This window comes from Mandrillus leucophaeus, unplaced genomic scaffold, assembly GCF_000951045.1.
Source record: "Mandrillus leucophaeus isolate KB7577 unplaced genomic scaffold, Mleu.le_1.0 Scaffold726, whole genome shotgun sequence".
In the NCBI taxonomy this organism is placed as follows: domain Eukaryota; kingdom Metazoa; phylum Chordata; class Mammalia; order Primates; family Cercopithecidae; genus Mandrillus; species Mandrillus leucophaeus.
In genome coordinates, this window is record NW_012107875.1 from 1,301,526 (window position 1) to 1,317,208 (window position 15,683).

At 35.8% G+C, this 15,683-nt stretch overlaps 2 protein-coding genes across 2 annotated transcripts in view; one reads left to right on the forward strand and one right to left on the reverse strand.

Annotated features, from left to right (window-relative positions):
- Nucleotides 1–963: 963 nt before the first annotated feature.
- On the forward strand, nucleotides 964–15,577 carry LOC105528634 (chromosome unknown open reading frame, human C12orf29). The gene is made up of 7 exons (XM_011965446.1): nucleotides 964–1,206; nucleotides 5,620–5,737; nucleotides 8,232–8,327; nucleotides 9,017–9,133; nucleotides 10,946–11,143; nucleotides 12,184–12,353; nucleotides 13,644–15,577. The coding sequence occupies exons 1-7, from the start codon at nucleotides 1,117–1,119 to the stop codon at nucleotides 13,830–13,832; spliced, it is 978 nt and encodes a 325-aa protein (XP_011820836.1). The 5' UTR covers nucleotides 964–1,116; the 3' UTR covers nucleotides 13,833–15,577.
- The window catches only part of CEP290 (centrosomal protein 290kDa), a 96,218-nt gene continuing 94,964 nt past the window's right edge, over nucleotides 14,430–15,683 (reverse strand). Inside the window, 1 exon segment of the mRNA XM_011965445.1 lies at nucleotides 14,430–14,832. Coding sequence (XP_011820835.1) covers nucleotides 14,602–14,832 — 231 coding nt within the window. The 3' untranslated portion in view covers nucleotides 14,430–14,601.

Genomic DNA, 15,683 nt, shown 5'->3' on the forward strand with positions numbered 1-15,683 from the left:
CTTTGAGAATCCCCTTACTATTTAGATACCTCTAAGTGAGATATAGTTTAATTTTTCCAAGGGCTAAGTCAGTAATATGCCGGACAGTTGAAAACATGCAGGTAAGACAAAGAAATGAGAGCTGGGCCTAGTCCAAGCCCATAAAGATGGCAGTAAAGTCAAAATTCCCCTACAACTTCAGGCTAGGAACTACTAAATGCAATGAGATGGAAACGCTACTATTCCTAAATATTTAGTGTTTATTTTATTTAGTCATTGTCCATCTTATCACTTACCCTCAAAATATTCTTTTGAGCAGCAAGTTAAAGCTGCTTTTAGCTCGCAGTTGATTGACTACCATTACTCAACCCATTTGGGCTGTTGGAACTCACCTTTAATTAAACAAGATTCCTATGAAAAACTTGAGAATGAAATCTGGTTGTAAGTATTCCTGTACTTTTGGATTAGTCTAAGGCTGAAATTTCGCACTCACTCTGGAAAGAACATCAGAACCATTTTGACCATGTTATGCTGCACAATAAGGCGTAGATCAAACGGTAACTTTTTTTTTTTGGTCCCAGGTGTGTTTTATTATAGGGTTTTCTGACAATCTTACTGGAAAGAAGTTTTCATTCTGCTTGGGAATCTGGGGATGTCTCTAGCTATTTCTAAACTTCTACAGTGCTTCCCACACGAACTAAAGATAACAGGCCAGTAGGTTTCATTGGAACTGTGTTAAATCGACATCTGAAATGTTCATTGCTTATAACTTGATCTTATTTAATTTCCAAAAAAATCATCGGTTACTAGGTGTGGCTAAGTACACACCTTTGGGAAACGTATCTGTTTTCGCAGTTATTAAAACCGAGGTGGGGGGCAGGGGACGCACGCGGGAACGCACCGGGCACCCCAGCTTCTGCACTACAACTCCCAGAAGGCGCAGCGGCCAGGAAGCCGCTTCTGGACGGGCGTTCCCGCCCCTCGCCGCGGTTTAGTAGTTGGGGCGCAGCCGCGGTGGCTGGGCGCGGAGTGCGAGTGGCCTGGACCCCGCGGGTGACTGCTGCAGGGCTTCTCCCCAGCTGGACTGGGCGCTGCTCGAAAGCGCTCTCTCCACTCGGACGGCTTGTTGGGCTCATCATGAAGCGCTTGGGCTCCGTGCAGCGGAAAATGCCGTGTGTGTTTGTGACGGAGGTGAAAGAGGAGCCTTCCGCCAAAAGGGAGCATCAGGTACGGAGGAGCGCCGGGCAGGCTGGGCGGCTCGCGTGGGCTCCTCCCCGCGGGGCTGGCTCTGTGCGAACCCGGCGAGGATGGCTGGGCGCGTTAGACCTGTCCTGCAGGCCAGGAACCTCTGTAGGTTTCGCTGGGTAGGTTTGGGGTGGGAGTTCCGTACGCCCTGAGCTCTTCCAGGTTCTTGTACTTTTCCTAGTCGTAAAGGAGGGAATTTGCGAAAGGATTTTCCTGATTAGGAGATTCAAACTTGCCCTCGCAAGGAAATGGATAACCCACGTCCACAGCATGTTCCTTTCTTTTCAGGTTAACATCTTTTGGGGAAACCCCCTAATTAGATAATTGCCACACTCCAAGCTTTACTACCTTTCAAGAGTGCAGTAAGAAAGGGTGGATATTAGAAGACTTGCTTTACCTGTTCTGTCCGAACCAGTGGCGGTGTTGACAGTAGCCTAATTAGGTCACTGAAGTTCAGACCTCATATTACCAGTAATTACTTAATTTATTCTAACTTTGGTGTTCTCATCTCAAGGTTTTCTATTGTAGCAGCGTGTTTTCCACATAGTGTGCCCTCGGTAAATGCTAGTAAGTAACCTATATTTGGGTAATTTTTTTCATATTGTACTATAAAACGTTGTAGTCTTTGATCAGTAGAATACCCAGTGATTAGTTCGGTGCTTCCCAGCTTTGCTGATTTCAAACAAAACCAACATGTCCATTGGAAATCCACCTCACTTGAGTTTCATAATTGGCACTGGCTTTTCTTCTGGACTAAAACTTGTTTAAGGCAAAGATTGCCTTGTTTTCTTTAGTCCCAGCTTCTAGGACCTGGCACGTGGTACACACTGGATAAATATTTATTGAATTAAAGAATGAACCCTGGAATCATTTCATGCCAGTTTTCCATTCACCTTGATGCTTTTTACCTTATAGCATCTGTTCTTTTCATTCTTTCTATTACTGTCACTGCTGTTATAGTTAATATTTCATGTCCTGCTCATTGCACCACCTAATTGGTCTTACTTGCCACTCGGAGTGATCATCACCATGTTCTTTCCTCGTCAAAATGCCACAGTTATTACTCAATGTTTGTAGCAGTAATTGACTTTTTTTTTCTTTTAGCTGTAACAAATGTAATCCGTATGAAAAATTATCATCTGTTTTAGTATTTCACTCTACTGTGATTTTCAACTTTGTATGCTGGAGGGGAGTAGTTTGTAAAAGTATTCTCCACCAGGGAAAATAAGCAGCCCCTTCTCTTACCTCTCTGCAGTTAAGAACAGTTTACAGCATCGTTTATAGCATAGCATCCACATTCTTAATTATAATTCAGGGCCTCCCACTAATGAGGCTCAATCTACCTTCCATCCTCCTCAAAGTGGATTCTCTGTTTTAGCCATCTATTTCATCCTGTGAACATATCAACCACAATCCTGCCTCTTATTTTTGCTCACACTGTTCACTCTGGGTCATCTCTAGAATGTTTTTAATTTCTCAAGTCAGTTCTTCTCCATGAAATCTTAAATCAACTTAGTCATCTCAGTGATTTCCCCTACCCAGAAATTGTAGAGGGCCACTCAATTGATACTATTTTAATACACGTACCTTGTTTTTCCAGTAATAGTCTAAAGTCTTTGATGACAGGTGGAAAAGGAGAACTTTGTGTACCCCTCAGTGTCTCTCGTGTTGTCCTTTGGACAGGTCGATAGCAAAGAGCAGATGATTGGTCTTTATGGAAGGAATGTTTATACTCATCAGGAGCTCCATGGGGCAGAGTAATCTTCCCCCCATAGGATCTTTGATAAATTTAGATACACACACACTGCTATTGGACCAGACTCTGTGGCTCTACTATCCTAGGTTAAATTGATATCGTTTGATACCAGCGTCGTAACTTAGTGAAAACCAGTTGTATTTTTAAAGTACTGAATCCCTACTAGACGGTTATATTTTGAAAGTACTGAATCAATACTAGAAGGGCCCAATTTCTTAGTTTACCTGTTTGAAATAGTGCATTAGTCTTAAGCTCACACACAGCAATATGTTTATATTGTACAGTGTTGTTTCACTTTCTAAGATGATGTTACTTCAGATACAGATTGTAGAAGTGGCATAAGTCTTTTTCAGAAATGAAAATGAATTATAAAAAGTTCGTAGGAACCCAAGAAACTGTCTTTTCCTCATCCTTGGTGCCCTTTTTCTTCCTGATAGTAGAAAAACCATCAATATGTAAACATCTCACTACTGATAAAGCTGAAAGGGACAAGGAGTGAGTACTCTCAAAGCAAACAAACTCAAAGGAAAAACAAAAGGCAAGCGATTCTTGGTAGTTTTAACAGTGAAAATTGTTAGGGGAAAAACATGAAAAAAACAAAATCAGCTTGAAATCTTGAGTACTTATTGTGCAAAGACAGAACTAAAATGGTACTGAAGTATACTGTATAACATCTCTAAGATGCCATAGTGGGCCAGCTTGTGCTCTCAGCGGGGCTCTATTTACAGGAGTACTAATATGAGGTCTCGCCGAAGAGGTGATGGCAGCAGGTTTTACTCCTTTTTTGTATTCTGCCTGCATAGTCTAGGACAAGGCCGTTCACAAACTAGATGCTCAAACTTTGTTGAATGAGTTACCACAAAGATTTTTTAGATCCACATAGACTCCTGAATACAACTTTCAAAGTAAACAATTCATTAAGCTACATAGGGATGTCAGGTAACTGTGACGAAAACTATTGTCAAAGTGAAGCCTAACTCAAGAGTCAAGAGATTTGTTTTATAGAGGCAATTTTTCTTTTGCCATGTTGAACATTTTTTAAGTAAGTAAATAAACCATAGCTGATACAGCTCAGAAATTTCAGTTCATAGTACTGTCATATCTAATAATATAAATCACTATTAATGGTAGGAAACCATCAGGGGGTTAACTTTCCTTTCAAGCAGGTAATACATTTTCTAAGAGGATTTGTTGAACTTTATGATGATACATCTGAAGACTTTTAGGATATAAAACTGAATCAAGGGTAAAATTATTCTGAAAATTAAGATGCTTTTAAAGTCTGTGATCTGTAATGTTTAGACAGAGGTGCAAGCTCTGTGACAATGAAGGTATACTAATGACAATTGCTTTATGGAAAGGATGAAAATCATAGTTTTTCAACCTATGCTTACAATAGCAGTTGTTTATCATGCAGTTAAGGAGGAAAAACATGAAAAAAGTAAATCCAGAAACCATTTGATTTTGGCTCTTAAACTTCTTGGTAGCAAATAGAAACTGATGTTAATTATATTGAGAAGAACGCACTGAAAAAGAGACAATAAGTATGCCAAAAGGTTCTTTGTAATACGTCTGAACGGTGATGACATGGGTGATTCATTTATGCCTTTGTATATTTCATTTACACATTTTCTATAATGAGCATCTATTAGCTTTGCCAGGAAAAAAAGGTGAAAAAAGGCAAAAACAAAGTATCAACTATCTTCCATCTCTTTTGCCTGCTCCCTGAGAATTTTGACCTGAGACAGGAGTACCTTACAACATCCTTGCTAAGACTCCTTACAAACCAAGTCTTAATTGAAAAACAAGTTTTGTAAATCACAAAAATGTTTGTGCTTATAAAAAAGGGAAGATCTCATGTATTGAAGAGCAGATTGACTCTTGGGAAAACTGAAAATTATGATTGAAAGATACTTGTATTGAACTACCAGAAGCACCTATGAAGTTTAAGTTAATTAAACATACAATCTAGTTTTACTTTCACTCAGATCCAGACACAATGGCTGCCTTGCATTCTTCAGACACATCAAGAAACCTTACCTTTTGGTTTTTTTCTCAGATATTTACATGGTAGTCCCTTGCTTCAAATTTGGTCAAAGGTTCCCTCCTCAAAGTTTCCCTTTCCACTGTATCCAAAATAGCACCTCATCCCTCTTTCCTTTACCCGTTTGTTTTTAGCACTTGCTTGTCATAGCTAACATTATATTATGCATTGTGCTGCTTTTGTCTCCTTCATTAAAATGCAAGTTTCACCAAAGGCAGGTACTTTTTTGTTCACCTCTGTATTTCCAGTGCTGAAGACAATGCTTAATCTTAGGCATTTAGTAAATAATTGTCAGGTATATGATTAAATATACTGAACACCTCTGCTAGGGATGCAGCATTGCAAAAAACAAAGGTGGATTAAAAAAACGTAAATAATTACAGAATTGTGTAGAAAATCAGGTGTTGCTGTGATAGCACGGAAGGGAGGGAACGATTCGGAACTTCACAGAATAAATATTTTTAAATCATTGTGAAGGATGAACTGGAGATCATCCCTTAAAACTAATGAAATTAAGAAGATTTCAGGTGAGCATGTGTGCAAAGACATAGAGGCTATCTATCTTAAACCGGTTTTCTCTCTCTCTTTTTTTAAGCCATTTAAAGTTTTGGCAACTGAAACTATAAGTCACAAGGCATTAGATGCAGATATATACAGTGCAATTCCAACAGAAAAAGTGGATGGAACATGTTGTTATGTTACTACCTATAAAGGTAAACTAAAACTATAATATTTACTACAAATATTACTTATTTTTTCTTAATCACTTTACAGTCTATCTGAAATGAGGCATTGCTCTTCATAGACCCTGGGAAACCTAAGTATAATAGCAAAACAAAAGGGTCACAGTTGTTATAATTTACTTATTATATTATTGTATTTTCTTCTTGGGGGAAAAAAGGAAGGTAACTAAAACATGTACTTAATACCCTTAAGGGCCCAGGCAGTATGGTGCTTGATATATATTATCTCCAATTTGTACAAGTAGCCTCTCCATTTCACAGACAAGAAAAATGAGGTTTAGCAAACTTAAATAATTTGTCCGAGACCCAATAGTAACTGAATGGCTGAACTGGCAATGGGACCTATGTTTGTGTGACCCTTAAGCTTATTCTTCCTGCACCAATTCCAGGGCTTTATTCCTCTTGGCAGTGTCTCTAATTAATTTCACTTTAGTGTAGTTTAAAAGGTAGAAATGCAAATAGAAATTGTCAGTCATTTTAAGAAGAAATGTATGGAAAAGAGATTTTTTTTGCGATTATTTTTGGTGAGATTACCTGTCACTTCCAGAAAAAAAATAGCATCTGGACACATTCCTGGGGCATTAAATGGACATCTAGACACATTCCTTGTATCAGGAAATTTATTCTGAAATGCAGTAAAATAACTGGGCTAAAGCATACATAATATTTGCCATCTTAACCATTTTTAAGTATGCAGTTCAGTGGCATTAAGTGTATTTACATTATTTTGCTACTATCACCACCCTCCATCTCAAGAACTGTTTTCATCTTATAAAACTGAAATGCTACCCATGAAACAACAACTCCTTATTCTCCCACCACCAGCACCTTGTAACCAGCATTCTACTGTCTCTATGAATTTTGACTACTCTAGGTATTTCATATAAGTAGAATCACACAGTGTTTATTTTTTGTGACTGGCTTATTTCACTTAGCATAATGTCCTTAAGGTTCATGCATGTTGGTTGCATGTATCAAAATTTTACTCATTTTTAAAGCTGAGTAATATTCCTTTGCATGTATCTAGCACATCTTGTTTATCCAGTCAACCATTGGTGGACAGTTGGGTTGCTTTCATCTTTTGACTATTGTTAACTAATGCCACTGTAAACAGGTATGAACAGATATCTGAGGCTGTGCTTCCAGTTCTTTTGGGGAATTACCGGATGATATGGAGATTCTAACTTTATAGGGCACAAAGGTTCCAGTTTTTCAGTTTCCTCACCAGCACTTATTTTCCGCTTTTTTCTGTTTGGATTTTTGTTTTTGGATAGTAGCCATTCTAGTGGATGTAAATGAATTGCATTTTTTATGTTTACTGGTAAAAAAGAAACAAAAGGTCCATTGAACCAGAAATGCTAATACAGTTTTAATCTGGTTCTTCGTATTATTTATCTGGATAGCTAATAAGTAGTACAGAATATCTGGACCAACGTATAGCAGTTTCTTTATAAACCTTGGATTTATATATTTGAGAAAACTGTAAAAGATTTTTCAGACTTTGATGCCTATTAAGAAACTATAGTGTGTATCATTATGCATGAGGATGGCAAACTGGATTAGAATTTAACTGCTAAAGTCAAGTCACAGAACCCAGAGTGACAGTGCTTACAAATCCACATTTATTACTGCTAAAGGATACACAATATACCAATGGCATTAAAAGTAAAGATGTGTATTATAGCCCAGGACTGTCTCACAGCAAGGAGTATGGAGAGGCCAAGTAAAAGCTACTATTGTTCCCGGCTTTAGAGCCTTGGCAGGACACATTTTCTCAGATCAGGAACCACTCATGTGTGCAGGCAAACACCTTGGAACCACGGAATGCAAAATGGAATCACAGCTGGGGATTTTTATATTTTTGCTGGTCACATAGGTTGGCATCTTGCTGCTAAGTAACCAGCTTCAACAGCAGAGCCGTCTGGGGTTTCAGACCAAGCTATCAGGCTCACTCCTACCAATAAAGAATACCAGCACAGTGCCCTGCAACTCTCAGATCCATGAGTACAAATCAACATTATTAGTATTTTCATGCCTTGATCAGGGGTCAGTGCCATGCAGAACAGCTCAGCCTAATTCCAGATGTGTCAGAATTAACCCTTACAGCACAGTGTTATGTTTGGGGGTGTGGGGTGAATACAGTTATCTGGTTATGTTTCCATTTCGTAGAGGTATCTTCAGTTGTCCATAAATGCTGCTTACTCATAAAATATGACTACGTAGTGTCCTTATAAAAAAGATAATATATTTACTTTTTGTCTCATCCCCTTCATTTTTTAACCAGAGAAGTAAGTTTTCTCATAACATCAGGTACTGCTAGGTGGTCTATATTCTTAGACTGCATATTTCCCTTTGTCTTCTTTGAGAAATTAGCCTCCTGTTTATTGAAAAACTCTATTCTGAAATGTCTTTCAAGATAAGTTTTGTTTGCTTCATACTTTTCCTTTTGTTACTACTTTTTTAGATCAGCCATACCTTTGGGCTCGACTAGATAGAAAACCCAACAAACAAGCTGAAAAAAGATTTAAAAATTTTCTACATTCAAAAGAAAACCCAAAAGGTTAGTTTTTTTTTTTTTAAGTTTTCATGTTTAAATAGCTGAAATTTGTGGCATATTTATTGCTGTGATATTTCTGTACATTATATCCTTCTGTATAATTTAAGCAACTCAGGAAAACTATAATTTAATACTTTTATATATAAAAGGATATTATTGAAAAATATTGTAAAATATTTTCCTAATATTTGTCACTATTCTTTATAGTATGAGTCTATTAAAACATACAGATTACTGCATAGATATTGAAATGAGTGACACATTTTGTGTAAGAGACAAATGTGTAATTTTATAAATCAGGTTCAAATCTCAGGAAATTAATAATTTTAATTATTAAAGTGCTTTTAAATATCTGTAGTAGATACACATTGTATATCTGCATTCATGTATATATGTTTATATTTGTATTCCCAGTATATTAAAAATTCATAATCTAATACTTAATGGAATATGGTTACTTTAGTTCGACTGTTAAATACTATATACAAATGGCATATATGAAATTGAATATTTAAATTGTTAGTACCCTAATCTTAAGTACAGTCACATTGTGGTGATAATGAATGGAGAATAATTGTATCACACCTGATACTATGAGGTTTTAGTAGCTGTTCCCATTTTGAGTCTGTTTAGTATTTTACATTTTTTAAGTATCACCCCATACAATATTATCTCTTTTTAATTTTTTTTAGAATTTTTTTGGAACGTTGAGGAGGACTTCAAACCAGCTCCAGAGTGCTGGATACCAGCAAAGGAAATAGAACAAATAAATGGGAACCCAGTGCCTGATGAAAATGGACACATTCCTGGTACCATGATATCTCTTCTAATGCAGTTTTGTGTTTACTAGTAAAATGATCAAAATATCCATTCAATCAGAAATTACAGAATTTAATTTTAATCTGGTTCTTCATTAATATGTATAGTACAGAATTTCTGAATCAAATTTATGTAAAGTCCTACATTTTGTATCAAAGATGTTTCATATTAAGAACGTCCTCTTAGGTTTAGAGTCTTTTCTAAGATGGATATTTTTTACTAGCTGTAGTCTGTGACAATAAAGCGTCAAAAGAGAATAGCCTTGAGGCCAGGTGCAGTGACTCACACCTGTAATCCCAGCACTTTGGGAGGCTGAGGTGGGTGGATGCTTGAGCCTAGGAGTTTTAAGACCAACCTGGGCAACATGGCAAAACCCTGTCTCTACAAAAAATACAAAAAGTTAGCTGGGCATGGCAGTGTGCGCCTGTAGTCCAGCTACTCGGGAAACTAATGTGGGAATCACCAAAGCCCCGGAAGTCGAGGCTGCAGTGAACTGTGATCATGCACTCTAGCCTGAGTATCGGACTGTGACCTTTTCTCAAAAAAAAAAAAACAAAAACAAAAAAAGAGGGAATAGCTTCCAAGTTCTTGGCAGGATAGATGAGATGATCTAGTCTGAAATGAGATTTCAAGAAGTCTATACCTTTAGATTAGGGATGGGAAAATTTTGCAAAGGTATGCTGAATAGGAAAATATCCCAGATTAAGGTTATAGATTCTCAGCTGTCATGTCTTGAGTGCCCATTATGTGCAAAGTCCTCCTAGTTTCTGGTAATACAAAAATGAAGGTCAGAACTGTTGTCCTCCATGATCTTTAATTAGACATTGGGAGAAATCAACCGATAATAGTATGATTTAAGAACAGGAATGAATATATCAGGTACCACTGGAGAAAAGAAGAGGAATTCCTCATTCAGCTTGTGGTTAGTGGAGGCTTCCGAGAGGAGTAGACATCTGTACTGAAGCTTAAGGACTAGGAAGTCAGCTGACGAGGAAGAGGGAAGATCAGCGTAGGCCAACTCCCAGGAAGAGGAGAGGGCATGGGGTATTTCGGATATTTTATATAACACTTTATTGCAGCTAGAATGTTTAGGGTATATGACATGAAGTGGCTGTAAAAGTTGAGGCTGGAAGTGTGGTGGGCTCAGATCGTAAAGTCCGTTTTATTCTATCTAAAGGAGTGTGAAGTGTATCCTGAAGATAATGATTTTTAATCAGTGGTACAGCAAAAGCATATTTAAGTTTTAGAAATAGAACTATGATAAAAGTGGGCTGGATTTCACTGGAGGCTTGGTGACTAGCAAATAAGTTATTACAGTCATCTAGCATGAGTAAGGAAGGGAGCCGATTCTGGCAACAAGAATGAGAAGGGTAATAGCAATAATATTCAATAAATGTGTTCAGTATATATTGGAACATTTTAATAAACTTGGAATACATACCGCATTATGTCCATTGTCCCTGAAGCTTGAGAGAAAACTTGTTTTATAGAAAAAAATGTAAGTGCTATATCTTAGAATAGTGCTGAGTTCTTAGTGAAAAAGGGTGAATTTTCTAGTAAGAGAATGCTAGGTGCTCTGTAGTGAATAACAGGTTAATTCTGCAGAATAAAAAAAATGAACCCTTATGATTTTTTAAAAAGTAATAAACTGTTAATTTTCCCACTGAGTTTTTAAAGTAATACCTCTTTGTGATAGACACCCAGAAAACATGGGAAATTTACAACAAAAATAGAAATTACCTGTAGTTTCAATCCAAAGAAAAACAATCTAATAACAAGTAATTTTCTTCTTTGTATGATAGGTTGGGTACCAGTAGAGAAAAACAACAAACAGTATTGCTGGCATTCCTCTGTAGTTAATTATGAATTTGAAATTGCCCTGGTACTAAAACATCATCCTGATGATTCTGGACTTTTGGAAATTAGTGCAGTGCCACTTTCAGATCTCTTAGAACAAACACTGGAGCTCATAGGAACAAATATCAATGGAAACCCATATGGTGAGTGAAGCCTTTTTCTTGTTCAGTTATTGTAACTGTCATTTATAAAGAGAACTTTCTCGGGTCAACTTAAAAAACATACATACAACACTAAAGAAACGACTAACAAATTTGAGTTAGTTTCCTAGGATTATATCCATTTCTGTTAACTTTATATTCACAGAAAAAGGAGACCATTTTATTAATCCAAAAGGTTGATTTTTATCCTCATTCTTTCCTGTAATAACATTACACAATTATGTATGAAAAGTAATGACTCATTTGTAACCCCTTTGCTTTTTAAAATTCAGGTGAGTTGAGTCAAATGATGAAAATGCACTTTTCGTGGTTATTATAGCATCAATTTAAATAGCCAAGGGTATAAAGTAAGTAAAGAATTGGCAATGAATACCATGTCAAATATCAAAATATGTATCATGATGAATTGAGTGCAAGTACTGAGAGCACTATGGGTTACACCTTGCTGACATGGGGATGGGAAGACAGACCTAAGGATGCTAAAGCTATAATAGGAAAATCCTATATAGAGATCAAAAGTAGACTGCCAGGTGTAAAGAAGCTAAGATGGTAGTTAGACAAGTTATCAGAGATACAGTGCAGCTGTTTGGCAAACGTTGAAGAATAGTTGAATGTGGCCAGTGCCACATGGGTACCAAAGGTTGGTAGACTTTTTCTGCAAAATGCCAGAGTAGGTATTTTAAGTTTTGTGGGCCACTCTTCTGAAAGGAGCTATGGACAGTACTTACATGAGTGGGTGCGACTGTGTTCGTGGAAAACTATTTACAAAAAACGGTATCTGTCTAGACTTGGCCTACAGGTCATAGTTTGTTGAACTGTGGTGGAGAGTACGCCAAGGTGGAATTTAGAGTTACTGGAATAAGGTGCCAGTGCACTGGGTTGTATTCTTTTTAAGGAAACCAACTAGCTTTTCTACCTTTATTCCTAAGTGTTTCAAAAGACTATTTGAAGAGGTACATTTTCTAGTTCTTTCTGCAAGTTCCTTTAAATGAATGTGGCTAATGGCAAATTTTCCCACGTAGGGCTAGGGAGCAAGAAACATCCATTACATCTTCTTATACCACATGGAGCATTTCAAGTAAGAAATCTACCTTCATTGAAGCACAATGATCTCTTGTCCTGGTTTGAAGGTTGCAAAGAGGGTAAAATTGAAGGAATAGTATGGCATTGCAGTGATGGCTGTTTAATAAAGGTAATGGCAAAAATAGCTTGGGTGGGGTTATGTCATCTTATATTCCTACAGCAGAGTAGAAGTGATACTAAAATTCTCTCTACAAATGGCAGCAATTATTATTTGCAGTAAAGAAATTCAATTTTCTCATCCCACATACCACCATTTTTTAAGAGGTAAAACAGTGTTTCCCGGTGTGTATTGTGTGGGGCATTGATCATAACAGGTGTGCTTCAGAATTGAAGTGATACTATATATCCCCGGCGTGGAAATTCATGTTGCATAGTAGTGCTCTCTGAGACATCTTGTACTAACTTAACACAGCATCTCCCAGATGAGTATAGAATCTGTTGAGTAGAAAGAGTGCCAAGGTAACAGTTGATATATACAAAATGAATTATCTTATACTTTGTTCCCTTTCTGTCTCCTAGACTTGTCTATTTGATTTCTCACAGGTACCTGAAATTCATAATATTCAAAACTGGACCTAGTTGTAACTCTCTGACTCCACATAATTCACTGAAGTAAAAACTTGGATATTAATTTTAATCCCTCTTTTCATTACTTCATGCATCCAGTTATCAGTTCCTAACAGTTCTAATCTATGTACTTCTTTCCAACCAATTAACTGTTAATTTTAATTTAAGCTAAGATTCATGCTCTATCATATCACCCTCCAAAAACAGTATCTTTCAGTTTTAGTCCTGTCCTCTCCATTCTTCACAAACAGATGAGTGTATTACTTTCCTGCATCAATCTGTTCAGTTACATTAAATATTCATGATCTGGCCCCTGCTTAATTTCCCAGAACTGCTGTCCACCTCTGCCCCCACAAACACACTCACATTGGGTTTGCATATTTACATGATTGCATATAACCATATTTACATGATTGCAATTAGAGCAAAAAAACTCCATTCTACCACATAACATTCCCTTCAATTAGAATGCCTCCTTGCCCACATTTTTCAGGTAGCTAGTCTGTACTCAGCAACAGACTCTATGATTCATAAAATTTTATGGAGCCCCTGATTATATTCCTGGCATGTTTCCAGGTGCTGGACATACACAGTCAACAAAACAAGGTGTCTGCCTTCATGAAGCTCACATTCTAATGGGGAAGATAAACAATAAACAAATATGTAATATGTCAGGAGAAGAAGAGCTATGAAAAAAAAAAAAAAAAACTAGGGTAAGATAAAGTGGAGTCTTACACAGTGCCTGGCAGATAGTAGGCACTCAAAACAAATATTTCTAAGTAAATGAAGATAGTATCTGTATGCTAACGCTAATATCTTTTTTCTCTTTCAGGTCCATCGCCATCATCTTGGCTTATGCTGGCCAATTCCAGATACTTACATGAATTCAAAACCAGTTATTATCAACATGAACCTAAACAAATGTGACTCTACCTTTGATATTAGGTGTTTGTTTAATCATTTTTCAAAAATAGATAATCAGAAATTTGCTAGACTCAAAGATATAATATTTGATGTATAAAATGCAAATAAAATTAGTTTATCATTATATTCTAATCTTGAATATTCTACCCTGTTTAAAAACATCTCAAGGTTCCTATTCATTATGAAAAATCAATATGTCTTCTACCATTTGTGAAGAAATGAATTTTCCAGTTTCAAGTACCTATTCAAATTTTTATTAAAAACCAGCAAATTAATTTTAATCTCTAGCCATAAAAACATAAGTAACAGTAAGCTCCTACGCTTGTACAAAGGCTGGATTCTCTCCACTATACTGAGTAGTAATTTAAAAACAACAATTTAATGTCACTAATTTTCAAAATTAAATAGTTTAAGCTCAATTTAATTTTGCTAGACATTTAACAAAACATATGGCTTAACCTCATAACTTATATGTGTGTATGTCTACATCTGTATTTATATATATCATAGTTAGGATTTGAGAATCTTAACACATGTATAAATAAGTATAAACTCCAATTTTAAATATTGAAATTACTGAATTTACCCTCATATTCTTTAAAAAACCTAATCAAAACATTATGAATGTAGAGAAATTCACCAAAGCTCATTGTCTATTTGATGGCCATAACAAGTCTTCAAATATATACTTTTATAATAAGTTAAAAATTTCATATAATTTTATTTATTAAGAATTCCAATCTAAGTATAAAGGTACAAGGTAGTGAGAAGGAAATACTACAGTTCAGAGAATTGCTTATTTCCAGGTATATTTTAACTTATGAAGTTAATAAATAGTTAAATGAAACAAAGTTTATAGGTGACCTTTAGTAAATGGGGAAATTAACAGGACTTTCATCTTCATCTTCAAACTCTTCAGAAGCAGCAACAGGGCTAGTTAACTCAACTCCCAATTGTTCTGAAAGTTTTTTTACCTTCTCTTCTAAGAGAATATTCTTCTTCACTTCTTCCTTGTAATTATACTTAAGATCTTCAATTTCTTCAAAAAATGAAGGATCAAAATTTTCCAGTTCTTTTTTCAGCTTTTTTATTTCCTCCTAATAGAAACATTATCTTTAAAAGTTGGATATAGGAAATGTACATATTTTAGGTTTGAACTGTGAGATTTAATTGTAAATATGAAAGCCAAAGTATTCCTGAATGGTCGAATACAGCAATAAAGGCAGAAGAATTAAGATTTTTCTTTGTTCCATTGTACAGTGTAAATAACTAAGTTGTTAACTGTCAAGTCCAATGATCTATTCCATAAGTTGTGTTCTAGTCTTTGACTAAAATTTATCATTTCTTATAGTGGGATTTAATCTTTCTCTAAAAACATATAAGATCCTCTCAATAGAGTAATCAATCAAAATTAGATTTTGCAATTCATAACATTGAAGTTAGTCTGGTTAAGTGTTTTGGTTTAGACTTCATTTATATTTTACTTACAGATTCTAATTTTTAATGAATAATCAAGTTTTCATAAAGTTATTAATATCAGGGAAACCTTTGGGACGTCTGACAATTAGGCATTGGTGAAGAGACAATTCAAGCCTTAGTGACTATTTAGAATAGCCAGTGATTACTAGCTGATTCTCATATCCATGCCTTTTTGTCCTGTTTACAGTCTTAAAAGAGGTAAAACATAGCAAATATTTTTTTAAAGGAACTATAACCTTAGGAGTCCTGAAAATAATTTCAAAAAAAACTAAAGACACTGTTGCCAATGTGACCCAAAACTTAAGAACATACTAATGGCATATATTTGTTACAATTAAAAAATAAATTTACTATTTAATCCTATGTTGAGTCTGAATTTTTTGTTAGCTCTTATTTAATAAATATATTAGGACTAGTCAGATGAACATAATTAACTTTGCAATATAAAGGTCAAATATAAGATGCTATT